The sequence below is a fragment of the Emydura macquarii genome, unplaced genomic scaffold (assembly GCF_026122565.2).
Source record: "Emydura macquarii macquarii isolate MOO-44397 ecotype Brisbane River unplaced genomic scaffold, CSIRO-AGI_Emac_v2 contig_383, whole genome shotgun sequence".
Classification (NCBI taxonomy): Eukaryota; Metazoa; Chordata; order Testudines; family Chelidae; genus Emydura; species Emydura macquarii.
In genome coordinates, this window is record NW_027130520.1 from 2,125,539 (window position 1) to 2,151,586 (window position 26,048).

At 43.0% G+C, this 26,048-nt stretch overlaps 1 protein-coding gene across 4 annotated transcripts in view; it reads right to left on the minus strand.

Moving 5' to 3' along the window:
* Positions 1 to 258: 258 nt before the first annotated feature.
* The window catches only part of LOC137145614 (DNA repair and recombination protein RAD54B-like), a 94,469-nt gene continuing 68,679 nt past the window's right edge, over positions 259 to 26,048 (minus strand). For 3 of the 4 annotated variants that reach the window (XM_067536496.1, XM_067536490.1, XM_067536482.1), the window contains exons 9-15: positions 19,851 to 19,990; positions 18,012 to 18,302; positions 10,261 to 10,436; positions 8,258 to 8,519; positions 6,753 to 6,819; positions 6,234 to 6,434; positions 259 to 699 (exon numbers count right to left, since the gene is read on the minus strand). In XM_067536496.1, the coding sequence (XP_067392597.1) occupies positions 482 to 699; positions 6,234 to 6,434; positions 6,753 to 6,819; positions 8,258 to 8,519; positions 10,261 to 10,436; positions 18,012 to 18,302; positions 19,851 to 19,990 (1,355 nt within the window). In that variant the 3' untranslated portion in view covers positions 259 to 481. The remainder of the gene's footprint in view (positions 700 to 6,233; positions 6,435 to 6,752; positions 6,820 to 8,257; positions 8,520 to 10,260; positions 10,437 to 18,011; positions 18,303 to 19,850; positions 19,991 to 26,048) is intronic. The other variant, XM_067536504.1, reaches the window with a different exon arrangement.

Consider the following 26,048-nt stretch of genomic DNA (forward strand, 5'->3'; position numbering starts at 1 on the left):
TAAACATCACATATCTACAATAACCTAATGCACCTTTTAACATTCAGCTGACAAGCTGCCAACTGTGAATCATTATTAATGTCATTATGACTAAGAAAAAACTATCAGGTAGTTTAGGCCTAATTAGGATACTGTGTAACAGTTTAACCACTACTAGTTATTATACCAAACCACCAGAAGTGTTGAAAAGCAAATTTGATTTTTAAAATTCTTTCAGTTATAACTATTTATCAGTAAGGTTTAAAAAAAAAAAAAAAAAAAAAAAAAAAAAAAGATTTTAGTCTGATGGTATCTCTCTAACTTTACATAAAACATCAACAGCTGTACATTTACACATAAACCTCCTCTTAAAAACATCAGGCTTGAACTCAGTTTTGGCAGCAACAAAAAGGCAATTGCATATTTTATTTGTTTTTCTTTTAGAAGACTGGCACCAGTGAGTACAAGGCACATCACTTACATGGAAAATAACTTAGTTTTATTAGGTGGGAGTAGCTGGATTGGCTACATTCTGGAAAATAAAAGAAATATTTTTTTTTATTGTTTCAAGGAAGGGATCGGCAAGAGTCTGGTGCTGCCCTGAAAAGTGTTTCCAGTGCATCAACTGTGACATAGAAAGAGGTTTCTTTGAATCAGCCTTCTCATGATTTTGTCCAGGCTGGCAATCTCTAGAGACAGAAAGCTTTTCTGAAGAAGGATCTGAAAAGTGAAAAAATGAAATAGTCACAGATTGAGAATTACCAAACAAATTCGCAGTCTGTATCAGTATTCTATCTTCCAGAACAGCAAGTGCAATCTTCTTTAACAAAAAAAGCCACACACAAAATGAGGTAAATTACTTGTTAATTTTGTATCTCAAAATCCCCCTATGCTACTCCAGAATACAAGTCCTCTTATAAGTAGATGGAATGGACAGTTTCTTATCTGATCATTTCTTTTCTGCTAGCAGCATCTCTCTGCAATTCCATGATATATGGGCTATTTCCCTCCTTTCTGCAGATCTGAAAGTGGCTCAGCATTGCAGCCTGAGCTGGGCCCACCCCATTTCTGCCTGTCTGCCAGATGAGACATTCCAGAACTGCAGAGAAATTCTTAGAATAGGAATAACAGTAACTTGAATGCCAACCAGTGACCCCTATGCACAGTGAGCTAACAAGGCCCCTAACTGTAGGCATACAAATTAACTGTCCTTTGGCTAATGAAACCATACCAAGGCAGGCAGAATTGTGGGAGGTGCTGCTAGAAAGAAAATTACTGGCTAAGAAATTTCCCACTCTGTAGCTCAGCATCTCCCACAATTCTGTGATGCAGGGGAAGTAGTGTGGAGTGAACACTAAATAAGAAGGAAGAAAGAAGCCAAATGCAATACAGTCAAGATCAGGGAGGCGGGTGCAGCTGACCCAAACCTGGCTGGGATCCTTTATATGAATGTCACCTCCAAGAAACAGAAAAAACAGCCACTGCCCACCCACCCCACACCAGCCTGATCCTTCTCTTCCCCTCCCAGACAACTCCTCTCCAAGCAGCCTGACTCCCCTGCGAACCATGAACTCTTATACCCACCCCTCCCAGTAGCCTCAGCACAGGGAGTCCCACCCCCCACTGTGTCCTTACAAGCTCCCAGCATCCCATGGTCTCCCCTGCCCTGGTCCCTGCTCTTTACCCATCCCCTGCTAGCGAGCCTCAGCTGCTACATCGGCACATTGAGGGCCCCAGCATGCAGAGCGGGACCCAGGTGCCATGCTGGCAGCACTCCCGCAGCCATGTGACCTGCACACCGTAGTGGAAGCAGCTGCTGCTGCTCTTGCTACAAGGGCTGCCAGTTTCAATGTGCGGAGGGGTTTACCACTTGTAACTTACAGGTAACCTGTAAGTTACGAGTGGAAAAACGCTGGCACATTGCAACCAGCAAGGCAGGGAAAAAAAATTGGCCAGGCCTATTAAAAACCACCCAGCTGGTCAGGGGCCCACCTGAGAGTGGGGTACATTGGACAGTGCACATTGGCTAATCTGGACTTGCTTGGGATAAGGATGCTGCAGTTGAGGCTAGGGCTTCCATTTCAAATCTCGTATATATATATTTGTTGAGCCGACTGAGGTCCAGGACAGCTCTGTTCACCTGTGTGCTTCTAGACAATGATGAAGATGGAATGTAGACCTCAGAACCATTCTTCTGAGGAAATCAGTTCTATTCGTCCTATATCCAGAAGGGGTGAGATCTCATTCAGCACTAGCTCATGTTTGATAGGATTACTTGATGGGTGACTGGATGAAGAAATGATGCAGTGGGGTTTCTTGTTCAAGGGACTAACAAACTCACTACTTCTTTCATCCACTTGTCCATGCTTGAGACCCCATTCTTCTGAGAAGTGGAATATTCTGTCTGCTGGATTCAAATCAGGCCGGAGGCACAGTCTGTCCTAGTGAGAGGGATTGCTGCCACCTCAGACTTTGCTGCTTGATCCACCGTTCCAGGATTTTCCTATGATGTATCTGCTGTCTTTTCTTTGGTACTTCTGTGATGAGGATGGGCAACAGGAGAATTTCTGCCTGTTGTCAGGCTTGTAGCCCCTTCTTGAAGAACCATATGGAGGAGGGAAGGACTGCTTCGGATGGAATGTGCTCTCTGCCACTATCGTCTCCAAATTTTTTGAAACAGGAGAGAGCCTGTGAGTTTGGATGAGCATAGAATTTGCTGGGATGTAACCAGTTGTGGTGCCTGGCTGCTGAACTGGATGCCAGGGCCCTGCTTGGGAATCTCATCACATACATTGAGGCGTCTGCAGTGAAAGCTATTGCTAGGGATATTTTTTAAGTCAGGATGGTCCTTGTCACCCAGGGGTGTTAGGTCACCTAGCCAGGACACTGTAGCTCTTGCAAACCAGGCAGTGGCTACGGATGCTTTGAGAGTGGCTGAAGAAGCCTCAAAATCTCTCCTGAGGATGGTCTCCACTTTTTCGTCAGTTGTAACTTTGGGGGAAAAAATCCCCTTCTCATGGGGTCATCATATCCTTTCTTAATGATGCCACTGCAGCATCCACGTTTTGTATTTCAGTGACGGAATTTTTTGGTGTTTGCGTCTTGTATTATCTAAGTATGTGGCAGCTTATATACTTACCTTTGTCGGGGTATTCCAATTCATCCCTAATTACATCTTTAAAGAGAAGGCACAGTAGAATTGTTGTCTCAGGCTGGGATTTGCCCGGAAGGTATTTGCCCTTAGGCATCTCATATCTAATACCTCATCTGTTTGGATCTGTGTGGTACATGTCATTTTATGGTTTTGTACATAGTATCAGATCTGTCAGGGGACTGCATCAGTAAGGTCTCTCTCTTTAGTCCAAGTCAGAGGATGGAATTTTCTTAGATCTTTAATACTTTCTTCCCCTTTTTGTGCTTCCTGTGTTTTTTGGCTCTTTTTCCTTGTTTTGCAGGATTCCCTGCCTGGCTGTGGCCTTTGTGTTCTCCTCTGTGTCCCAGTCCCACAACTTCTGAAATGAGGTCTCTTCGAAAGAATCCCCAGATTCATCCTGGGGAGAAGAGGAGTTGTGTAGCAGCCCAGCTTCTTTCTCTATGGAGCTAAGGACCAATTTCAGTATCTCAGAGGGACAGGAAGGAGGGATGATTTTGGATCTCTTCTGAGGCTTTTCCTTCCATCCCAGCACTTAGCCCCTTAGCTGACCAGATAATGTCATCTTCGCCTTTAGACTTTCTCCCCAAAATGCTCAGAAGCTCCAGATTAGGCTTTTCTTCATTGGAGCCACAGCTCCCCAAGGAAGGGGAGTGTCTCGACATGCCAATCCAACTCTGCGCCCTGTACCCTGGCAATGCAAAGGCCAGTTGGCTGTGAACAAGCGGGACCTGTAATGCTGCCTCATATATAGAACACCACTTTGATGCTGTCCAGTGTTTGCAGGCCAGCTCTGCCACTGCCTGAGGGGAGGCAGTCCCACATGGAAGGCGCTGCAGCAACAGATTTGGATGGCTGAGACCACATTTCCAATTACCCAATCCAGGATGAGGAAAAGAGATAAGTTCCTCACTATTGTCCAATTAACTAATTAAATGTAAAGATGGCAAAGGAAAAGGTCGGGAGCAAAGCTAACCAGCATTAATTGCTGCCATGGAGAAGGGTCATGGCCAGCATAAGCTCCACTGCAACGCTGAATCACTTCCCGAACTGCACAGAATTGTGGGATACACTGAGTTGCATAAAACAGAAGCTCTTCTGAAATCACTGCCTTTCTAAAAGGAGGCAGCTGTTTGACCCTGCTCCTTTAGGCTGAAATTAAATAGATGGTTCAATTGGCCTTGATGGAAAAAAAAGACTAAAATGAACAATGCCTTCAGGGCTGGATCAAGATCATATCGGGAAAATGACACCCTGTGGAAGAATCACCATCATCATCCTTTTTCCAGCCAGTGGGATGTTCCAGAAGCTAGCAAGGTCTGTAAATTCAGTCGTGCTAAGATTTATGCAGATGTGCTATTTTAAACATGAGTAATCTCAGTGCATTCAATGGGACTCATTGCACAAGTCTTTGCAAGGTCAGAGCCTAGGTCAACAGTACCATCCTAAAAGGGAACTGCAACTTTTTTTGAATGTGATGGGAAAAAACGGGAAGAAGTCTACATGAGAAGCATCAATGCAAACAACTTGCACTCTCTGACATCACCATAGCTATTTGGACAAAATGAGGTTGTATGTGCAAACCTTTTCCCCCTCTGGAAAGGTCCACAATACTCCTATAGCTATAGCTCCTAATCAAGACACTATCAGGATACTAGGTATAAAAAAAAACAGCCCTGCGCAAGTGCTCATAGAAAACATAGGGCTGGATCCACTCGGTATATTTTACCAGTTCCAGTGAGCTCCATTTCCCCCAAGAACTGAAGCTCCACCTTTTCACAAGGAAACGAGTGGACCGCTTGTCAGAGTGCTTTAACCAAAAGTAAAGTGGAAAACAAAACACTCTTCACTCTAAAAGCACCCTATCCTAACTAAACAAATCCTGCCAGACTTTAGGTGAGAAGGGGAGGTGAGAAGAAATGAGCAAAACTCTCCCTATCTGCTGGAGACATGTAAATGATCAAACAGGGTCAACCCCTTTTTTCATTGCTTAATTCCCTGTCTGCATCTGCTGATAAGACGACATACACTTAGATGATAAGTTAGGAGGATGTTAGAAGAATAATTCTCAACAGCTGCATTTTTACTTAGTGCTGTTAAAATTCAATTTAAAATTTTGTGGGTATTTCTTTGGCTGTCATTACCATAGTAGCAGAATGTCTATTTAGAAAATATCAGCATTTGCATCATCACCACTGTAGTAGTTATTATAGCTGGGCATCTCATGCCCATCAGAAGAAGGAAACTTATTGGGGCAACAGATGCACCTGTTTCTTAGACACTGAGTCTGTCATAAAGATTAGACCGGACGCAGAGCTACCTTAATGAAAATAAGACCAAGACATTTAAAAAAAAATAAAACAAAAAATCCTATCCCTAATTTAAATCAGCTATACGCAAAAAGGTATTAAACACACCACACCACACAGAAAGAACACAAAAACGGGCAGATTCCTGGTGGAAAGGGAGGTTTTAGGAACATTAGTTGGCACTAAAGTTGGCACTATTTCTATCCTTGGCATGGGGCAGGCAGAAGCTAGGGGGATGTTCTTGCAACCTTCCACTGATTATTCTTATTACTCTTTTCCAATTTTAGATAGTAACCACGCCACAAATGGTTGTTTGTATTTTCAGCATTAGTACACCTTTCGCCAGATCCTCAACTGGTGTAAGTTAGCATATCCCCAGTGAAGTCAATGGTGATTTACACCAGTTGATAATCTAGTCCCTTGTGTCTGCATCATCTAATCATTCTTGCTCTTGATACTTTCTTTCTACGAGTTTCATAAATAATCTTGCTTAATTATACCCAATGTCACTACTCCAATTTGCCCGGATTGATTTAGGAATTTAAGAGGCTGTTAAAAGTAGAGGTCATTAGTTCAAAGAATAAATCTTTTCTCATCTTCAGCTGATGAAAGGGTCCTGTGGATCTGAAAAAAAATCAGGTATAAGGCAATATCATGAAGAGCCAATAAAGAATTTCATTACTTTAAATCCTCTTGCAGTGGATGTCAAGAGTTTTTTCAGCATAAGGTCTGTCACTGAAAATGGATGTACCAACCCTGCAAGTGCCAATGAGATAAAGAACAGAAAAACTCACTCTGATGGTCTTTCTTTCCCATACAATTGCACTCAAGCAGGTCATGGGTAACACAGCTGGAATCTTCATGTAGTATAAAGAGATTTCTAAGTTCCTCAGTGGAAAAATGGATGTGTTCAGATATCTTGGAAAGATCTACAACTGCCCCAGAAAGACCTTGTTTGCTGATCTGTCTCTGATAGATCTTTTCTTCTATTGAGCCTGCGTTGAAAAACAACAGATACATAAGATTAATTTTAGACCAGTAATTCTAAAAGTAGATTCCAGGTTCCTGATAATTGCATAATTGGAAATTAACTTCAGTTAGTAAAGGAATATTCAGAACTAAGCACAGGCATAGGTTTATGCCTTTTGCATCTATGAGAGGTCTCTCTTTCTCTTCAGTGACCAAGTCTAATGCAAATGCTTTCATATTCCAAAATGGTTTCCACAAGTGCCCCACCCTCTTCTTATACTTGCCAAGATTTGCCTCCCTCCAGCCTATGCTATAGTAGCATTTACATTTATAATATTTCTCACCTGTAGTTAGCAGTCTGTAAATATGCACAGTGTGTTTCTGACCATCTCTCCACACCCTGGCCATTGCCTGAAGCAGATAAAAAGGTAAGATGTTATTTGTAATCTCATTACACAAAGAGAATATTAGCTATAACATTTTTTTTTTGATCAAGTTCTCAGCACTTGCTAACTCATTAAAAGGACACTGTCAAAATAAAATTTTCCAGAAAATTGTCTTTATCTGTATTACTATTAAAATCTTAGGTTATTAAATCTGAAGTATTTTTTTAAATCTAAGTTGCTTCTACCATTTATTGTCTGCTTCTCACCCTGCTTAGATTACCACATAAAATTAGACTAGTCCATTTCATTTCTGTTAGCTGTAGTTTAACTTGTGGTTTTCAGTATTACCCTACTTGTGTTGGATTTGGGATTCTAACAGTGAGCAGGAGTATTTAAGTTCCATAATCACTTCCCCCACAGTGAAAATATGTCCATTTCTGCTGCTTTTGCACAAAACCTTTAAATCCTAAAAAATTACTCGACAGTGTCCAGGTAATTAATATTTGGCAACAATTTAAGGGCTATAAGTATATATTGAGCCTATGTGCACACAGAAAAAGTTGCAGTATTTAGCAAGCTGCAATATTTGTGATTGATTTTACTAGACTGTGTTTCAAGAAATAAGACCAATGACCACATGATGGCGCCTCTGAGTTCCACTCAGATATTAAGCAATTAGTACAATCTAAGGTGATTTATTACAATTGTAAAAGCAAAATTTAAAAAGATTTAAAAATTGTTTTAAAAAAGTGTTATCCAAGCACTCTAATGCCAGATAAAATAATACCTACAGAGCTACTACCATAATCATTACAAGAATAGCAGTAACTTTACTTTTTCTTGTAACTATTACTGCTATTTGAATTTGTCCCTCTCCTCATACTATTTGGGACCTCTCCCCTTAGCTCAGATATAGCTGAGCTCCCTCCTCCTCATCATTCACCACAGCTTAATTTCATTTTTTGGGAAGAGAGGGGGACATAAGAGAGAGCTTATGACTATCCTACTAGAAAAATCAAACTCAATTAGAAGACTGGGCCATATGAGAGACAGACCCCTCCAGGCGGACCAGAAATTTATTCCCCTGCATTTTATGCTCCTCATTTATCCCAATCAACAGTTCTAATTTAATTTTACCCTAAATATTCAAACTAGGGACAAGCATCTCCTGGCTGACTGTCAGAATATAAAAGGAGATCCAACAGCTGATCGGTATGAATAACAAAGTTGCATGGGAATTCTGCACATGTGCTTCGGATATGGAAACAAAGCTAATTTAAACAATCTGCCAGATACATTTTTCCTCCATTTTCCCCATAATTACACTTGTCTAGATGCAGGCTGAGCAATATTCAATCATACACCAGTGAGAAGTTTAAGGTCCCATATTTTAGAACCAATCTCATCAATCAAAACCCTATTTGGTCCACATCCCATCCCTGATATACACAACAGTATCAAACCTGAATATCTGTGGCTGGATTCCAGTCAATATCATACAGAATTAAATGAGATGCTCCAACAAGGTTCAGACCTACACCGCCAGCCTTAGAACTCAGCAAAAAGATAAACGTTGAACAGAATTTATTATTAAAACTATCCACAATCTGTTGCCTCTGGGAGATAGGAGTGTGTCCATCAAGTCTTGTGTAAGAGTATCCATAATGTTTACACATCTCTTGCAAAATATTCAATGTCTGGGTATAATTAGATACCAACACAACTCTGTCAATCAGAGAAACAAAGAACTTGTTACGCTGTGCATAAGTAGTTGACTCTACTAAAGCAATAGTATGTTTATTCATTGCAGACAACTGAAGATATCAAATCACAACTCAGATAAGAATTACATCATCCAGATTTTACATTGAAAATAAAGACACACCATACCTACTATGAAGCAGTCAAATAATTATTAAAGTCATTTTTCAATAGGATTTTGCTTAAAGTACAAACAAGACCATCCACAGAGATAGGATTATAAAATTTCTACTTACACAAACTTGATCTTATAACAAGAACTATATGCATTTGAGGAGGGTGTTGCCACGGATACTAAATAATGTATATGGCTACACTTAAAGAAAAAGCTACTGTGAACATCACTGTACAGTTTGGGAGGTTTCTGCGTAGGAGTAGAATTACATACAGATGGGCTAAATTGGGGGCATTTATCTGAAGAAAATATCTCCTCCCCAAACTGGGCTTTGGATAAAATGGGATGAGGAAAAGAGGAGGGCAAAGGACTTTGTAAATATTACAGATATTTGTGGTAAACTTCGTCTTCTGATCTTCTGTACTATTGACCTCCCAGTTACTTCTGCTACATCAATGTTTTTTCTGATACACATATCACTCCATAATCACTTAGTTTCAGAAATATCCAAACTTGCAGTGTCTTTTTCCCTTTAATCTCTGGGGAAGATTGTACTGAGTGAGGAAAGAGGCCGAGGTCTAACATCAGCCACAAATAAATATTAACCAGACATGGAGGACTTACTGCAAGCTCTGCCTGGAGGATATAAATGGGGTTCTGTGAATAAACTTAGATTATAAAGGTGGCCAAATATTCAAAGCAATAAAAAATGCTTTAGATTAAAATTAAAAACAAAGATGTGGAGAAGAAAGGGTGGATTTTGAAAAAAACTAGCAAAGGGTCCCTGAGTTTAATATCTTTTAAAGAAGTGAAAATGTGCCCGCAAAAATTTGTGCATTAAAGTAACTTTGCTGGAACCGTATGATCTGGAGCTGAACCACCCTGGATACTGGGGTTGCAAACCAAAATATTCCCAAAATGTCGTAAAACCAAAACCACACCCTTGTTTTCTGTTCCTAAACAGGACTGGACTTGGGTCTATATACAGCAAATACAATGTAATGCCAGTGAATGCAGAGTTATTCCACAATTGTTTTTTCTTATAGTACCATAATTTTGAAAATCACTTATAGACAGATGACCTCTCCTAAAATGGTTTAAAAGACAAACACTGAATGACAGCTAGTCATAAACATGACTATACAGTAGAAAGCTCATTGTCCAGTAATTAAAAAATATTTAACATTTTAAAATATTGAGCACATTAAACGATTGCCTCAAGGGGATACAAAGTGCTGCCATGTATATGCAAGGAACTTGCAGTATGTCACAGCACACTAGTTTCAGTGTGAGACATCTCCTTAGTTCGTAGAGCTCAGTATAAAAAAAACCGCAAACAAACTAGATATTTGTACAGAAATAACAGGAAAAGAAACTTGTCTGCCAGTCGTAATTCCTACGTTAACAATTTTAACAAGAGGCACAGCCATAGAGTAGAATAGATATACATAATGAATGAGTAAATTTGGTAGCTCTCAGGATGAATATTTTGGCTTCATGTTTGTGTGAAACAGAAAATGGAATAATCACAGGGATCGTCTAAATTCATAAGTAGCTAATACTTCTCTCCTACCTTTCTCTCTCTCTCACCTTTCAGAAGGGCTGAGTTCACAGATCACTGCCAACAGCTTTGCAAGCACCTGTAATTTTCCTGAGTCAGTCTCAGTGAAAGTGGTGGAGGTATAATCTTGTGGGAAAATATCTTGTAAACCTTCATAAAGATTGGATTCCTCATATTCATCATAAATTGGATTACATTCTTTTTCCTATTAAAGATTTAAGTGTGGTAGCTGAATGAATTTTTGAAAAAGCACTTGAAAAAAAAAAGCTGTCAATATTTAATTATGATTACAGAAAAAGAAGGTTACTTACCAGTAACTGCTGTTCTTCGAGATGTGTTGCTCACATCCATTCCACTATAGGTGTGTGCACACCTCCGTGCACGGTTACCCGGAACTTTTTTCCACTTAGCAGACCCCCTAGGGCCAGCTCCAGCGCCCCCTGGAGCCCCACGCACATGCCGCGGTATATGAGGTACTGCCGGCCCTCCGCCCTTCTTTCTGCCAACTCCAGCAGCGGGGACGGGAGTGGGTTGTGGAATGGTCAGAAGCAATACATCTCAAAGAACAGCAGTTACTGGTAAGTAACCTTGTTTTCTTCTTTGAATGCTTGCTCATGTCCATTCCTCTATAGGTGACTAACAAGCAATACCTTTGGAGGTGTGTCAGAGTTATCGGTGAGCTGCCTTAGCACTGCTTTGCCAAATCCCGCGTCCTCTCTCGCTTGCTGGACAATGGTGAAGTGGGACGTGAAGGTATGCACCGACGACCAGGTGGAGGCTTTGCAGATATCCTGACGGGCACTCTCTCCAGGAAAGCTGCAGATGAGGCTTGAGCTCTGGTTGAGTGCACTGTGATGGCTCCCAGGAGTGGCACCCTCACCTGCTCGTAGCAGAACTTGATGCATGACATAATCCACGAGGAGATGCACTGGATGGAGACAGGTGAGCCTTTCATCCAGTCGGCCACTGTGACGAAGTGCTGCGTCGATTTCCGGAACGGCTTTGTGCGCTCGATGTAGAAGGCCAGGGCTCGTCTCACGTCCAGTGAGTGCCACCTCCTCTCCTCCCCCGAACCATGAGGTTTGGGAAAAAACACAGGGAGAAAAATAACCTGATTATAATGAAATTGGGAAACCATTCCCGGAGGGTGAGAGGACATCAAGTTGAAATCGTGCCTCATGGCAAAGTACCACAGACGGATAGCTTCCTTGCAGAGGGCTGAGGAGTGCACTCCCCCCTGCCTGTTTATGTAAAACATGGCTGCGGTGTTGTCCGTCAGCACCTCTACCACCCTGCCTGTCAGGAATCAGAGGAACACCTTGCACACTAGGCAAATGGCCCTCAGCTCCTTCACAATGATGTGAAGATGCCTCTCTTCCCTCGACCAGATCCCCTGAGTGCCTAGGTTGGCGCTGATGTGAGTCCCCCATCCTATGTCCGAAGAATCAGAAATGAGGGTGACTGACGGAACCAGTTCCTTGAACGGAACACCCTTCATCACTGCCTGGGGAGTCCGCCACCAGTTTAGGGAGGCTAGGACGGGCAGTGGAACTGTGACCACCCAGTACAGTGGGTGTCTGACTGGGACATAGACCGAGGCTAGCCATGCTTAAAGTGGTCTGAGTCTCATACGAGCGAGTTTCACTATGTAAATGCAGGCAGCCATGTGACCGAACAGCTGCAGGCAGTGCCTGGCTGTTGTCATGGGGCATCGGTGCAGCTGGGAGATGATGGAGACCATCGCCTCAAAGCGAGGCTGGGGCAGGAAGACTGACCTGGGAAGCGTCCAGGGTGGCCCCAATGAACTCTATGCATTGCACTGGAGTTAACGTAGACTTTTGTTTGTTTAGGACTAGTCCCAGCCTGTGGCACATGGAGCAAGTGAGGGTCATGCGGTTCTGCACTTGGGACCTGGATCTGCCCCGATCAACCAATCGTCCAGGTAAGGAAAAATGTGCACACCTTTTTGTCTCAGGTGGGCAGCTACTACCGCCATGCACTTGGTAAACACCCTCGGAGCCAAAGATAGGCCAAAGGGCAAGACTGTGAACTGATAGTAGAAGCCAGCCACCATGAAGCGAAGGAAGCGCCTATGGCTGGGAAGGATAGATATATGAAAGTATGCATCCTTGAGATCGAGCACAGCATACCAGTCTCCTGGATCCAGGGAAGGAATTATGGAAGCTAGGGAGATCACGCGAAATTTGAGTCCCTTGATATATTTGTTTAGGCGATGCAGGTCTAACATGGGCCTTAAACCGCCCTTCACCTTGGGGATGAGGAAGTACCTCAAATAGAACCTTTTCCCCCTTCTGCCCTGAGGGACCATTTCCACCACTGCAAGGCTGAGGAAGGTGTCCACCTCCTGTACAAGGAGTTGATCGTGATTCAGCAGGACCCTGTGACTGATGCCTAGAAGACTGAGGTGTGTAAAAGCCCAGAGAACGAAGCGTGGCCCTAGAGTCCTTCAGACCATGCAACTTCGCATCAGTCTGGTCCGAAAACAAGGCCAACCCATCAAAGGGAAGGTCTTGAATGGACTGCTGAAGCTCCTGGGACAGTCCGGAGGATTGGAGCCACGAGCACCTTCACATACAAATGGCCCTGCCCGCCGAATCAGCCGCATCTGAGGATGCCTGGAGCGCAGCTCTCGCTACCGCAGTACCCTCCTTCATGATAGTGTTAAAATCTATGGCCTTGCCCTGGGGCAGGGCCTCAGCAAACTGCCTCAGGGAGTTCCACAGGTTGAAATTATACCTGCCCAAGAGGGCTTGCTGGTTGGCAAATCCTAAACTGAAGGCTTGCCATTAAATAAAGTTTTCTTCCAAACAAGTCCAGCTGCTTCTTGTCTTTGTTCTTGGGAGTTGACCCTGGCTGACTCTGCCTGTCCCGTTGGTTTGCAGCATCAACCATCAGGGTCCCAGAGGTGGGATGAGTAAACAAATACTCAAATCCCTTGGCCAGAACGTAATACTTCTTCTTGGCCGCCTCTGACGTCGGGGTGACCAAAGAAGAGGTTTGCCACAGGGCCTTCACAATTTTAAGGATCCCTTCATGGACTGGGAGGGCCACTCGAGCTGGGGCAGCCGCCGCCAGCACATTAAAGAAGCTATCTGCAGCCTCCTTTAGTTTCTCCACCTCCAGCCCCAAGTTGGAGGCAACCCTCTTGAGCCACTCCTGGTGCGCCCTGAAGTCATCCAGTGGTGCAGAGTGGTCCTGGGAGACTGCCTCGTTAGGTGAGGAGGAGGAGGATTGCAGGGGTGCAGCCTGTGGATGTGCCCCTCCTGGTGAAATGCGGTACCCGCTGAGGTACCCCCATGTGAGTATGACTCCTCATCTGAGGAGTGGTGCCAGTGGGCCTTCTCCAATACCAGAGGCACAGACCAATCAGGTGACCACTTTCCTTGGGGCCATCCAGGAACTAATTGAGCCGGGGGCACCTTATGGGAACGTCAGTTCGCCCGACGACAAACCCCCCTGGAAAACCCCGAAGCAGCATCAGAGTTGGAGGCCCTGGTCCTGCAGTACCGTGTTGGGGGGGAGCAGTGTCCCGGGCTTTCTGCCTTACTGGAGAACGCCCCCTCGATGCCTCTGACCTGGAGGACGATGAGGAATGCTGCCGTCGCTGCAAACGGTGCTGACGAGCAGGGTCGAGCTCCAAAGAGCTAGAAGTATCGGAGTGTTGCCTCGGCCCCAACGATTTCCAGGGCTGCTTGCCCTGCAGCTCCGTAGTGGCCTTTGGTGACTGAGTTCAGCACTGTCCCGAACTCCTCGGTACTGAGCCAGACTCCGGCGACCAGGTTGCGTGCCACCTTCGCACGGGCGAACACTTCAGTGCTGGGTCTTCCTCCGATGACCGGGTTTTGTGCCGCCTCAGTGCGGGCGAATTCATTGGTGCCAGGTCCTCCAACGACTACCGGGTTCTGCGCCACCTGGGTGCTGGTGAACTCCTCGGTGCTGGGGAATGGGAATGGGAGCTGTCTGCGGACCTCGACCGGCACCATCTCCTAGCTTGAGCTGCCACTGGTGCCAGGGATCGGCGTTGGGAGGAAGACTCCACGCTCCGTGTTGAAGCAAGCCGGCTTGACGACACCAACCTGGAGTGACTGCCAAGTGAGCAGCTATGCTCTATCCTAGGTGACCGCTTTGTGGGAGATCCTCCTTCCCGTACCGGGGATCTCCTCCGCCATCCAGGGGGACCCAATACGAGTTTCCCCTGCGGCACCAGCCCCTTCTCCTTTGGCGGAGGGCAGGGTGGAGACGGTGTGGGGAAGGCCAACAAGGCTTTTGCCGCCTGAAAAGCCTCTGGCATCGACGACAAAGGCAGAGGGGCTCTCCCACTCCCAGGAGTCAAGGGAAGCTCCCTAACCAGAGATGCAGGAGAAAGGGTCTCTACAGGCCGAGCTTGGTGCATCTTGGTACTCGACCCAACCCATACCGATGGTGTGGAGGAATGCCGTTCCGCGTGCTGCTTCTTCCTCTTCCTCGGCACTGGGGAAGCTGCACGGTGCCAAGTCACGGACAGTGTCAATGGTGCGATCTGTACCGATGCCACACTTGGTACCAAGACGGAGCAGGTCGCCTCAGACGCTGGGCGGAGCGCTGCCTCCATCAGCAGGGCTTTCAACCGGATTTCTCTGTCCTTCGGAGTCCTCGGTTTGAAAGCCCTGCAGATTTTACACTTATCCTTCCTGCAGGCTTCCCCCAAGCACTTAAGACAGCTGTCGTGGAGGTCACTGAGTGGGAAGGCCTTCCCGCAGGAGGCACACGGCTTGAAGCCCAGTGACTGGGGCATGCCTCGGCCGCACAAAGTCCCAGCCGGAAATACTTTAACTCTAACTACTCTTTATTAACAACTACTTAACTAACTATGAAACTAAAAGCAGAATAACAAGTCCAAACAAGGGGAATAGTACTTGCAAATGCAAGCAAGGATAGTTCCAGCAACCGTCACGGGCGGAAAGAAGGAATTGAGGCGGTGTAGGGCCGACAGCACCTCATATACTGCGGCATGTGCGCGGGGCTCCAGGAGGCGCCGGAACCGGCCCTATGGTGTCTGCTAGGGAGAAAAAAGTTCTGGGTATCCATGCACAGAGGCGTGCACACATCTATAGTGGAATGAACACGAGCAAGCACTCGAAGAAGCAGCATCGGAGAAAGACAAGACCAAGAACCAGCATACAAATTTTAATGACCAAACAAGTCATCTAGTTGATAACCTCACATCATTGACTCTAATGTAGTGCCAGACTTGATTGACTTGCATGAGTTCGGGATTTGGAGAAGGGACTAGTGAAGAGGGAGGCCAGAACTGGAGGAAGCCAGGAGGACCATCTTTTTTCTTGGTGGTGTTCGACCTTGATACATAGGTTGACTAAGGCATCCAGGCTGGACAGGGATTCCTCATGTGTCAATTCATCATTAATATTGTTGTTTAGGACAAGCCAGAGATAAAAGCGTTTGACGGCCTCTTTTCACTCCGTATCTACTACCTAGCATCAGAACTCCACCGCATATTTACAACTGGTTGGCAGTCCTGCTGCTATACCTGAAGCATAGATCTGGGTGCACACTCGTGACTTCGGTCATCTAAGATCACCAGCAGAGCTTCATCAAAGTTCTCAAATTGTCCCAGGAACAGGCCTGATTTTTCCAGGAGTGGAGAGGCCCAAACCAAGGCCTCGCCAGCAAGCAAAGGATTTCACAAGGCCCTGTTACCTTGAATACTTCTAATTTATCTAAATAAAACCTATTCTTTCTCTATTTTGGCTTGCATTCCTTCCCCATTGTGGTTAATATTAATTGTGTTAGGTATCTGGTCACAATTTACCTTTTTTTAGTGAAGATTGAAGCTAAATAGGCATTTAACACCTCAGCCTTTTGGAAGTCATCTGTTATGAGTTTCCTTTCCTACTAAGTAGAGGACCGAACACATTCTTTTGTCCTTCCCTTACTCAGTGTATTTACAAAACCTCTTCTTATTACCTTTTATGTCCCTTGCTAGGTATAATTCATTTTGTGCTTTAGTCTTTCTGATTTTGTCCCTACATGCTTGTGTTATTATGCTTTACTCATCCTTAGCAGTTTGTCCATGTTTCTACTTTTTGTAGGATTCCATTTTGATTTTCAGGTCATTAAAGAGCTCCTGGTGGATCCATATTGTCTTCTCACTATTCATCCTATCTTTTGTTCATATCAGGTTAGTTTGCTCTTGTGCCTATTGTGTCTTTGAGAAACTGTCAGATCTCCGGAACTCTTTCTTCCCTTACATTTTCTTCCCTTGAGACCTCACCTCTGCTTTATTTATGTCCATTGTCCTTGTTCTGCTGCTCTCACTCCTCCCTTTCTGTAGAATTATGAAATTATCATTACATGATTACTTTCACCCAAATTATCTTCCACCTTCAGATTTGCAACCGATTCTTCCCTGTTGATCAGTATCAAGTTTAAAATGGCTGCCCCCCTGGTTACTTTCTTCACATTCAAAAACAAGAAGTTGGAGAATCTTTGTTTTACCATATTACTTTTCCAACAAATATCTTAGTAGCTAAGTCCCCCATTACTACCAGGTCTTGTGTTTTGCCTACTCCTGTTATTCATTCTAGAAATGCCTTTCACCTCCTCCTCCTGATCTGGGGAATCTGATATATAGTATACCCTTACCATGACGTTTCCCATTTTTTCCCTCTTACTATCTTCACTTAGAGACTTTCAACATATCTGCTTCTCATCTCCTTCTGGACCTCAGAACAAGTGCATATGTTCTTGACATATAATGCAACACCTCTTCATATGTCAGTAATACAAAACATGGTTACATATCACAGAAATTAGAGATGGAAAAGACCTCCAAGATCTCTGGCATATAGCCTGTGGCTCCCAACTTCGACATAACTTTGTAGTAATGGAGCATCAGGAAGGGAGGGTGAAGAGATAGGTGCAGATAACTTCTGCATGTTATGCAGGCTAGTAGACATGGAAGTTTCAGCAGGAGCCAGATGGAAAGAACTTATGGAGTACTCATTCTATAGTTAACTCTGCAAGTCATTCAAAATGTATGCCTTTGGAAAAAATGTTTTTATAAACTACTCATTTGTTATGTTGAAGTTTGTTAGATTTTTACAAATTTTCAGGGGGTAAACGAGGCTGAGTGTGCAGGGAAGTCAATGGAGGCAATAAAGAATGAGGAAATATTGAATAGCAGTGGGGATTGGCTGGATCTTTAATTGTTCATTTCCAGACTTTCTAATGTTCAAGTTTTTTAAAAGCTCTAAAACACATAATTTTGGGAGGGCATTTGTTGAACTCCACTGATACAGTTTTTAACCATAACTCATTTTAATGACTTTTATTATGTATGATTGTCTAATTATTTGTGTTTCAGCTGTGGAATCAATGAATTAATCATAAAATTGATTAATAGAATGCCTGGTCTGAAACTGGTCATAGAAGGCCTGGTGTACCCCACTGTGCATTGTGATTGTCTTTTCTGTTAAGTATAAACTGTTAATCAAATTCCACTATACGATCAACATGTAAATGAACCTAAGCAACCCCTATATAAGTCTTTTGTATCTGGTAGCCAGGTGAAGTACATTTGCCCAGCATCCAGACATGCTGCTTGACTTCCCTATAGCCACCTGGGTTTTCCCTATGGCTATAGTATTCCCCATAGCTATGGTTATGTGATTGTGTGTGTCACAATTAAAGCTCACCCAATCCAACTCTAAAATGTAGCAGTGTGATTCTTTTCCACGACACAGCAAAATACAGTAAATACCTTTATGGCTTTAAATAGAAGGCAGGGATGGTTGCAGAGTTTTTTCAAAGCTCCTATACATATCAGATGTGGACTATTTTCTAGTACCCCTTGTAAGCAGGATCTAACGATTCGAGAACTAAGCAGTTTTCGATAGAGTTCAAGCTGCAAGGCTGTTGGTCGACAGAAAAGTATGCTCTCTATTTTCGGTGGGAGAAATTTGTTTATGATTTCTTGTGTTCTTCTAAGAATAAATAGTCCAGTTAGTCGAGTGAGTTCTGCTGCTCTTTTCTCTCCTAACTCCTTTTCTTCCTAATATGAAAAAGCAGATGATTATATATGACTTCACAAACCTATTCAGTTACCCAGCATTTCTTTGCTATATGACTCTTCATCAGGCAGGAGTGAACACAGTTTGTATGTATGATACCATTTTCTGACACAGGGTTTTAATGACCAGTTTCTTCTCAATTAATATCAGTGTATTTGGTTTGTGATAGGAGTTTTAAAACTCTTAACCTAGACAACACCTAATGCACTACGAGTCATTATAGACTCAAATTATGTGGCAAGTTTCCTTAATTATGCAGCAAAACTGCACTGAATCACTGTGCAGAAGTGATAAATTAATGACAGCTCCTAAGATGTGGGATGGGCAGACATAGCAGGAGGAGTAGAAACAGTGTCTTAAAGGGCATAAAAGATTAGATGGCAGCTCAATATAAAGCCTTCTCAAACTGCCATCATTCTCCTGAGACAGCTACCAAAGGAACTAATTATGTGGTTTATGTATTCATGTACTCCTTAGGGGCACCTGAGTCCCACCAATACTGCCACCAGTGTTAGGAAATAGGGTGGGCAATTGGGTAATAGGGATTTCCAACAGTGCACCACGTTCCTAGGGCTAGAATATCAACATGGGTGTGTGGAGAGAGGCACTTTGAGATAAATTTACTTTGACTCAGGTCTGTGCACAGCAGTGTGAACACCAGAGCCCTAGGTTTGAGTATGGGTCAGAAAATTCTTAACCTAGGGTTAAAATGCAATGTAGACATTCCAGCCCAAGGTTCCTTGACACAGGTCAGCTGGCTCAAGTCCCACTAATCCTAGGCTAACACTACTGTGTAGACATAGCCACAGAGTTCTTCAAAGGTCTGGGAAAGATATTCAGAGTGTCAAGGCTAAATACTACATCAAACAGATAGTTTATCATAAATAGTTAGCACATATTTTAAGTGACTATTCAAGACGAAGTGACTAGTTAACACCCCTGTAATCATAGGACAAAAAGGGGGACTAGTAGGTTACAGATGGTTGTAATAAACCACTATTTGCCTGTTGTAATAAAACACTGGATTTATGGCTTATTAAACATAACTAATTAACCCCTCCTTTTTGTCCTATGACTACAGGGGTGTTAACTGGACACTTCACCTTGAATGATCCCTTAGAATATGTGCTAACTACTTATGCTAAACTATCTGACCTCGAATTTAGCTTACACACTCCGAGTACCTTTCCCAGACCTGAGGAAAAGCTCTCTGTAGTTAGAAAGGTTGTGTTGCTCACTAACAGAACTTGGTCCAGTAAAAGACATTACCTAACCCACCTTGTCTCACATAAAAGAAAGAAATGCACAGAGAAAACAGATTGTGAATATTAGATTAATTTACTTACGTTTCGGTGCTGGGATTTTCAGAGGAGCCAAAGAGAATTAGAAAATTTGAAAATCTCAACCATAGCTTATACATTAAAGAAGAAAAATAGTCTAAATTACATTTGACTCTCTAGAACATGAATTTTCTAACTCTTCTTATGAATTATATTCTATGACTGAATTCTTGTTTTTAAATGATATACCTTTGTTGCTGAAGGCTCTCGGGACTGAATTATAGGCCCCTCATATATTTTTCTATATGTGGACAACGAACCAAGTATTCCTGGATTTACAAATTCTATTAATGCATAAAATTCTTGCAGGTCATTTTGTATTGGAGTACCTAGGGGAAGAAAAAAGAATTCAATATGTACTTTTCATTTAAGAATTTTTTCTTGAAACTGATAGTAAGGATGATTGCTGAACACAACAGAGTTTAAAGTTGACAACAATACATGCAAAGGCAGATTTTACATTCCTATATATATATATATTCTCAGTACTTGATTAACTAAGAACTTTGAAGTTCTTAATTAACTATTGTATCCTGATTACATTGTATATCTAGTTCTAGTTACTGTGACTGAACTAGTCATGAATTTGTAATCTTGTTTTGCCTTGTTTTCTTATTAGCTCTTTTCTTTTACCATTTTGGAGAACCTGGAGGTTCTTTGAGATGTGTGGCCCCTATCTATATTCCACATGTGCTCCATGCTCCTGCGACCACAGACTTCTATCAAGTAGTGTTTGTTAGTTCATGCCAGCACAGTTTCTCCCCTTGTACACCACACCGGAGAGTTTAAGGGATGGTGCAGATCAACACTTCTCCGGTTCCTTCTCTTTTCCTGAATCAGAAAGGATCTGAATCAGACGGAAGAAAGAAACATAGTGGAATACAGATTGAGACTACACATCTGAAAGAAACTGCAGTAACAACTAAGTAACGTCCATTTCTTCTTTGAGGGCTGGTCCCTATGTGTATTTCACACGCTCATGATTGATATGCAGTATTCAAACAGGAGGGTAGTGCAAGGATGCAGCTGGTACATATGTCTACAATACTGTTGTCCCAACAGCGGCACCTGCAGAAGAGGCCTGGATCAAAGGGTAATGGTTCTTGAAGATATGGATAAAATTTCAGGTTGCTGCTTTATATAAATCCAATATAAGAGCTTCTTGAAGAGATGCTACTGAGGCTGCTTGTACGCTAGTGGAACAGGTCCTTACCCCTTCTGGAGGAGGAATATGCACCAGCTGACAACAAAGAAGATCCACTTAGAGCGTCTCTGAGCAGATAACACTTGCCCCTGTGATCACTCCAACTAAGTGACAAATGGTCTATGCATTTTCCTAAATTGGTTTAGTTCTTTGAAGATAGAACACTAAAGCCTGCTTGACACTGAGAGAGAGAATTCTCTTCTCCTCACTGGAAGCACAAGGTTTTGAAAGAATAGGCTGATTTGAAAAGAATAGGCTGATTTATATTCAACTCAGAAATTATTTTAGGGATAAATTTCAGGTGGAGGCAAAAGGAAATCATCTCCCTATGAAATGTGGTGTATGGTGGGTCATCCATGAGTGCTCCCCATTCATTTACCCTTTAGGTTGATGTGATGGCAACTAGGAAGGCAGGTGGGACAATGGAATACGTGACCAATAGTCCAAAGTGTACTCTGGGAACTATTGGGAGCACAAGATGGAGGTCTCACAGAAGTGCTGGTTTCTCCTAATAGGAAGGTCCTAATGAGACCTTTCAGGAATCTGACTGTTTTGGGTGAGTAAAAATATAATTAGCTTTCCAGTTCTAGGTGCCACATTTCAGGAAAGACATGGACAAATTGGAGAGAGAGACCAGAAGAGTGCAAAAAAAAAAGAATAAAGGTCTAAAAAATATGACAAAGAAAAATTGAAAAAATTGGGTTTGTTTAGTCTGGAGAAGAGAAGCCTGAGGGGGGGACATGATAACAGTTTTTAAGTACACAAAAGGTTGTTACAAGGAAGAGGATGAAAAATTGCTCTCCTTAACCTCTGAGGATAGGACAAGAAACAATGGGCTTAAATTGCAGCAAGGCAGGTTTAGGTTGGACATTAGGGAAAACATCCTAACTCTCAGGGATAAGCACTGGAACAAATTGCCTAAGGAGACTGTAGATTCTCCATCACTGGAGATGTCTAAGAACAGATTAAACAAACACCTGTCAGGAATAAGAAGGTTACTCACTCTGTGCAATAACTGAGATTCTTCAACATGAGTGTTCCTGTGAATGCTCCACTTCAAGTGTTGGTGCATCCTTAATCAGAAATTTCTATCAGCAGTGCTTGCCTGGTTTGCATATGCATTGTCGCCATCTCACGGCGCCATTGGCGCCTCACTCAGTGCATGTATGACCAGACCCCCTCCATTCCTTCTCTACCGTAGTCCTTTCTTTGAACTCCATATTAGTGGGGAGGAGGGTGGGTAGTGGAGCAACCACCAGGACACACTTCTCGAAGAACCTCAGTTACTGGACAGGGTGAGTAACTTTCTCTTCTTTTTCAAGTGGTGTCTCTGTTGTTCCACTTCAGGTTACTCTAGAGCAGTGCCCCTCATTGGATGAAAGGGTTACTTGGGTGAAAAGACAACAGTATGGTTAGGCCTAACGATGCATCCAATCTGGGAGCCTGATCAATGGCATAATGTTTTGTGAAACTATGTGCCGAGGCCCAAGTAGCTGCTCTACATATGTCTACGATTGGTATGTTATTAAGGAATGCTATAGATGTAGACAGTGCTCTGGTGGAATGTGTTTTGATCCCTTGGGGGGCTTGCATGTATTTTTGTTGGTAACAAATGAATACACCCTGAGATTCATTTAGATAATCTGTGTGTGGAAATGGCTATGCGTTGGATACAAAGAGTTTAGAGGATATTCTGAAGGGCTTTGTTCTGTCTAGATAGAAAGCTAGTGCACATCTGACATCTAATGTATCTAATAATGCATCTTATGCGTTATAGTCAGGCTTTGGGAAGAATGTAGATAAGTGGATTGGCTGATTTATGTGAAAAGCTGTGATGATTTTTTAAATAAATTTTGGATGAGATCTCAGAGAGACTTGTGAAAAACAGCATAAGGTGCGTACACCATGAATGCCCTGATTACTACCACATGACGGGAAAATGTAATGGCCTCTAAAAATGCCACTTTCATGGACACGTGCGTAAGTGAGCACATTGCTAAGGGCTCAAATGTAGGCTTGGTAATATCTCACAGGACTAGGTTCAGATCCCATGGTATTGTGGGTACACGTATGTCAGGAATACATTCTGAATGCCCGTGATGAAGCGTTTAACTGTTGGTGTGTGAATAGTGTGGTGTAGTTGATTTTATGGTGGAAGCGGTGATGGCCGCCAAGTGAACTTGGATCAAGCTCATTGAAAGGCTGATTTCTTTAGTTCTAGGATCTATTCAAGTATGCCTGGGATTGGTGCAGATGCAGCAATAATGTGTTTGTCTTTACACCATATGTTGGATCTATGCCATTTTTTAAAGTAAGTCTTTCGCGTTGTAGGTTTTCTGCTATTTAGTATATGCTTAACTTGTTCCGAACAGTTTAGTTCTTCAGGAAGGAACCATGTAGGAGCAAGGCTTTCAGGTGAAGCGTCTACATTTATATGGAAAATCTGACCGTTGTCTTGGGATAAAAGGTCGTTGTGCTGTAGAAAAGTGATTGGTGTGCATACCGACATCTGGAGTAGGTAAGAATACCAGGTTTGTCTGGGCCATTTGGGCGCTATCAGTATTACCCTTGCCCTGTCGATAGGTATTCTGTGGATGGAGCTGACTATTATTGGATAGATATGTATAATGGAGGTCTATGTTCCAAATGAGGAGAAATGTATCCTACTTTGATCCGAGTCCCAGACCTGCTCTCAAGCAGAAGTGGGGATAATTGAGCTTCTGTGGTGTCAAATAGAGGTCGATGGTTGGGTGACCCCATTGTTGAAAAATGTGTTGCAGGATCATGCCGTTTAGTTCCCATTCGTGATTTTGACCGAACTGTCTGCTGAAAGGTATCCAGTGTCATGTTCTGGCATCCTGGTAAGTACATGGCTGATATATTGATTTTGTTTCAGATGCAGCAGTTCCATAGTTTCATTGCCTTGGTGCATAGGGAGTGGGATCATGCTCTTCACTGTCGATTTATATAAAACGTGCATGCGATGTTGTCTGTCATCACTCTTATTCTCTGTTTTTTATGAGTAGGAGGAAATGAATGCATGTGTTGCATACTGCACAGTGTTCTAAAAGGTTTATGTGGAGGTGTGTTTCAGTTTGGGACCACTGGCCCTAAATTGTATGATTCCATAGGTGCGCCCCCCATCTGATTAAGGATGCATCTATGGTAATCATAACCAAGGGTGGTTCCTGTGAGAATGGGATTCCTACCCGCATGTTGGTGGGTTGTGTCCATGATTGTAGAGAGTCTTTGACTGTGTTTGGCATTATGAGTTTTCTGTTCAGGCCATGTTTGTGTGATTTGTAGATGGTTGTGAGTCACTCCTGTAGGCAGTATATGTGTAGGCATGTGTGTTGCACTACAAACGTAGTAACTGCTATGTGTCTTGAGAGTTGGAGATGTGTGTGCAGTTATGTTCAGGCTGTTCTTCCCCAATTATATTAAATTGATTATGGCAAGAAACCTGTTCTCCAGTAGCAATGCCCTGCAAGTTACTGAGTCCAGGTGTGCTCCTATGAATTTCAGCTATACTGGATTGAAAGTGGATTTTTGTTTGTTTATTTTCAGTCCTAGGTCTTGAAAGAGCGACATTGTTTGTTGAGTAACTTGCACAGCTTGTGCTGAATTTGTGTGCTTTTATCAGGCAGTGGTTTAGATTCAGGAATATTATTGCCCCTTGCCTGTGTAGACATGCTGCCACAACAGCAAGCATGTTCAAAAAAGTCCTTGGTATTGGGGAAAGGCCGAAGGATAGTACCTTGTATTTGTAGTGGGTTTCTGCCAAGTGCGAATCTGAGGAATCTTCTGTGTGCTGGGTGGATTGTTACATGGAAATAGCATCTTGTAGGGTCGAGTGCTGAAAACATTTCCCCCATTCCAGTACTGGTATTGTAATAGATAGTGTGACCATACAGAATCATTGTACTTTTATGAACTTGTTGAGCCTTCTGAAATTGAAAATGGGTCTCCATCCCCCGTTTTTCTTTTGTGCAAAAAGTAGTGGGAGTAAAAACCTTTCCTTCTGTGTTCTGGGCGTACATGTTCTACAGTACCTAGAAGTAGAAGTAATGGGTACCTGTGATAGAAAGGGCGTAGTCAACGTCCGAACTCGACAGTCAGTGTCATTAGCACTGGGTGATGAGGGAGGTCATTCAGAACATCGACCAAAATTTCAGAATTGCTGTTTTGTGGACGACGGTCGCGATGTTGAGGTTTGTTGATGGGTCTGTCACCGTCTTTCTGGTCTTTGTTTGTTATGTTGTGGTTCATAATGTCTTTGTTGGTGGGTATACTGTTGGTACTCACATTGATATGGCTTATACCTGTACTGTTTTCTTCTTGTTGCAGGTGTGACAATACCAAGTGTACATAGTGTGGCTCATGAGTCCTTCCTGGTATAGAGGACCTTGTCAGATTTTTGCAGCAAAGAGTTTCACCTATCGAAGAGGAGGTCTTCTATTGTGGACTGTAAATCTTTCAGCAAGCCTGCAGAATGGACCCACAATGCCCTGCGCATGACCACAGTTGTAGCTGTTATTCTCATGGCTCTGTCAGTCCTGTCAAGGGAAGCTGTAAGGCGGTCCTAGCCACGAAATTACCTTCATTTATGAGCAATCTGAACAACTCTCTTCCAGAATATCATTAATAAATTCCATGATTTGAGTAATTACTGTAGTGATCATTTGAAAGCAATGCAGTGTAGGTCGCTACACATAGTTCCAATGTAGCAGATGAGTACACTTTGCACACAAATAGCCTTTTCCAGTCATTATCCTATGGTGTAGACTTATTTTGGGGCTGTTTGCTCTATTGATTTTGCACCTTCATAATGAAGGAGTTAGGACAGAGGATGGGTAAAAAAATTCTGTACCCTTAGAGGGAACATAACATTTTTTATCCACCCTCTTGCAAGTTGGTGGAATGGTTGCAGGTGACCAATGAACACTACTTGCTAGAAATCTCTGGTCTTAGGCACATGGACTGCATGTCTACCCACGCATAGAATACACATAGGGACCAGTACTCTAAGAACAACTATTTGTTCTGTTTCAGATTTTGTATTTCCTAGGAAAAAAAAGTGAAAACTGTAGTTTCATTTCCAAGGTTATTCTTATTTTGAACAAATACAGGAGTATCTCCTGCAACAAGTTGGGTTATAGCTCTTTTTAGTATAGTACAATGGC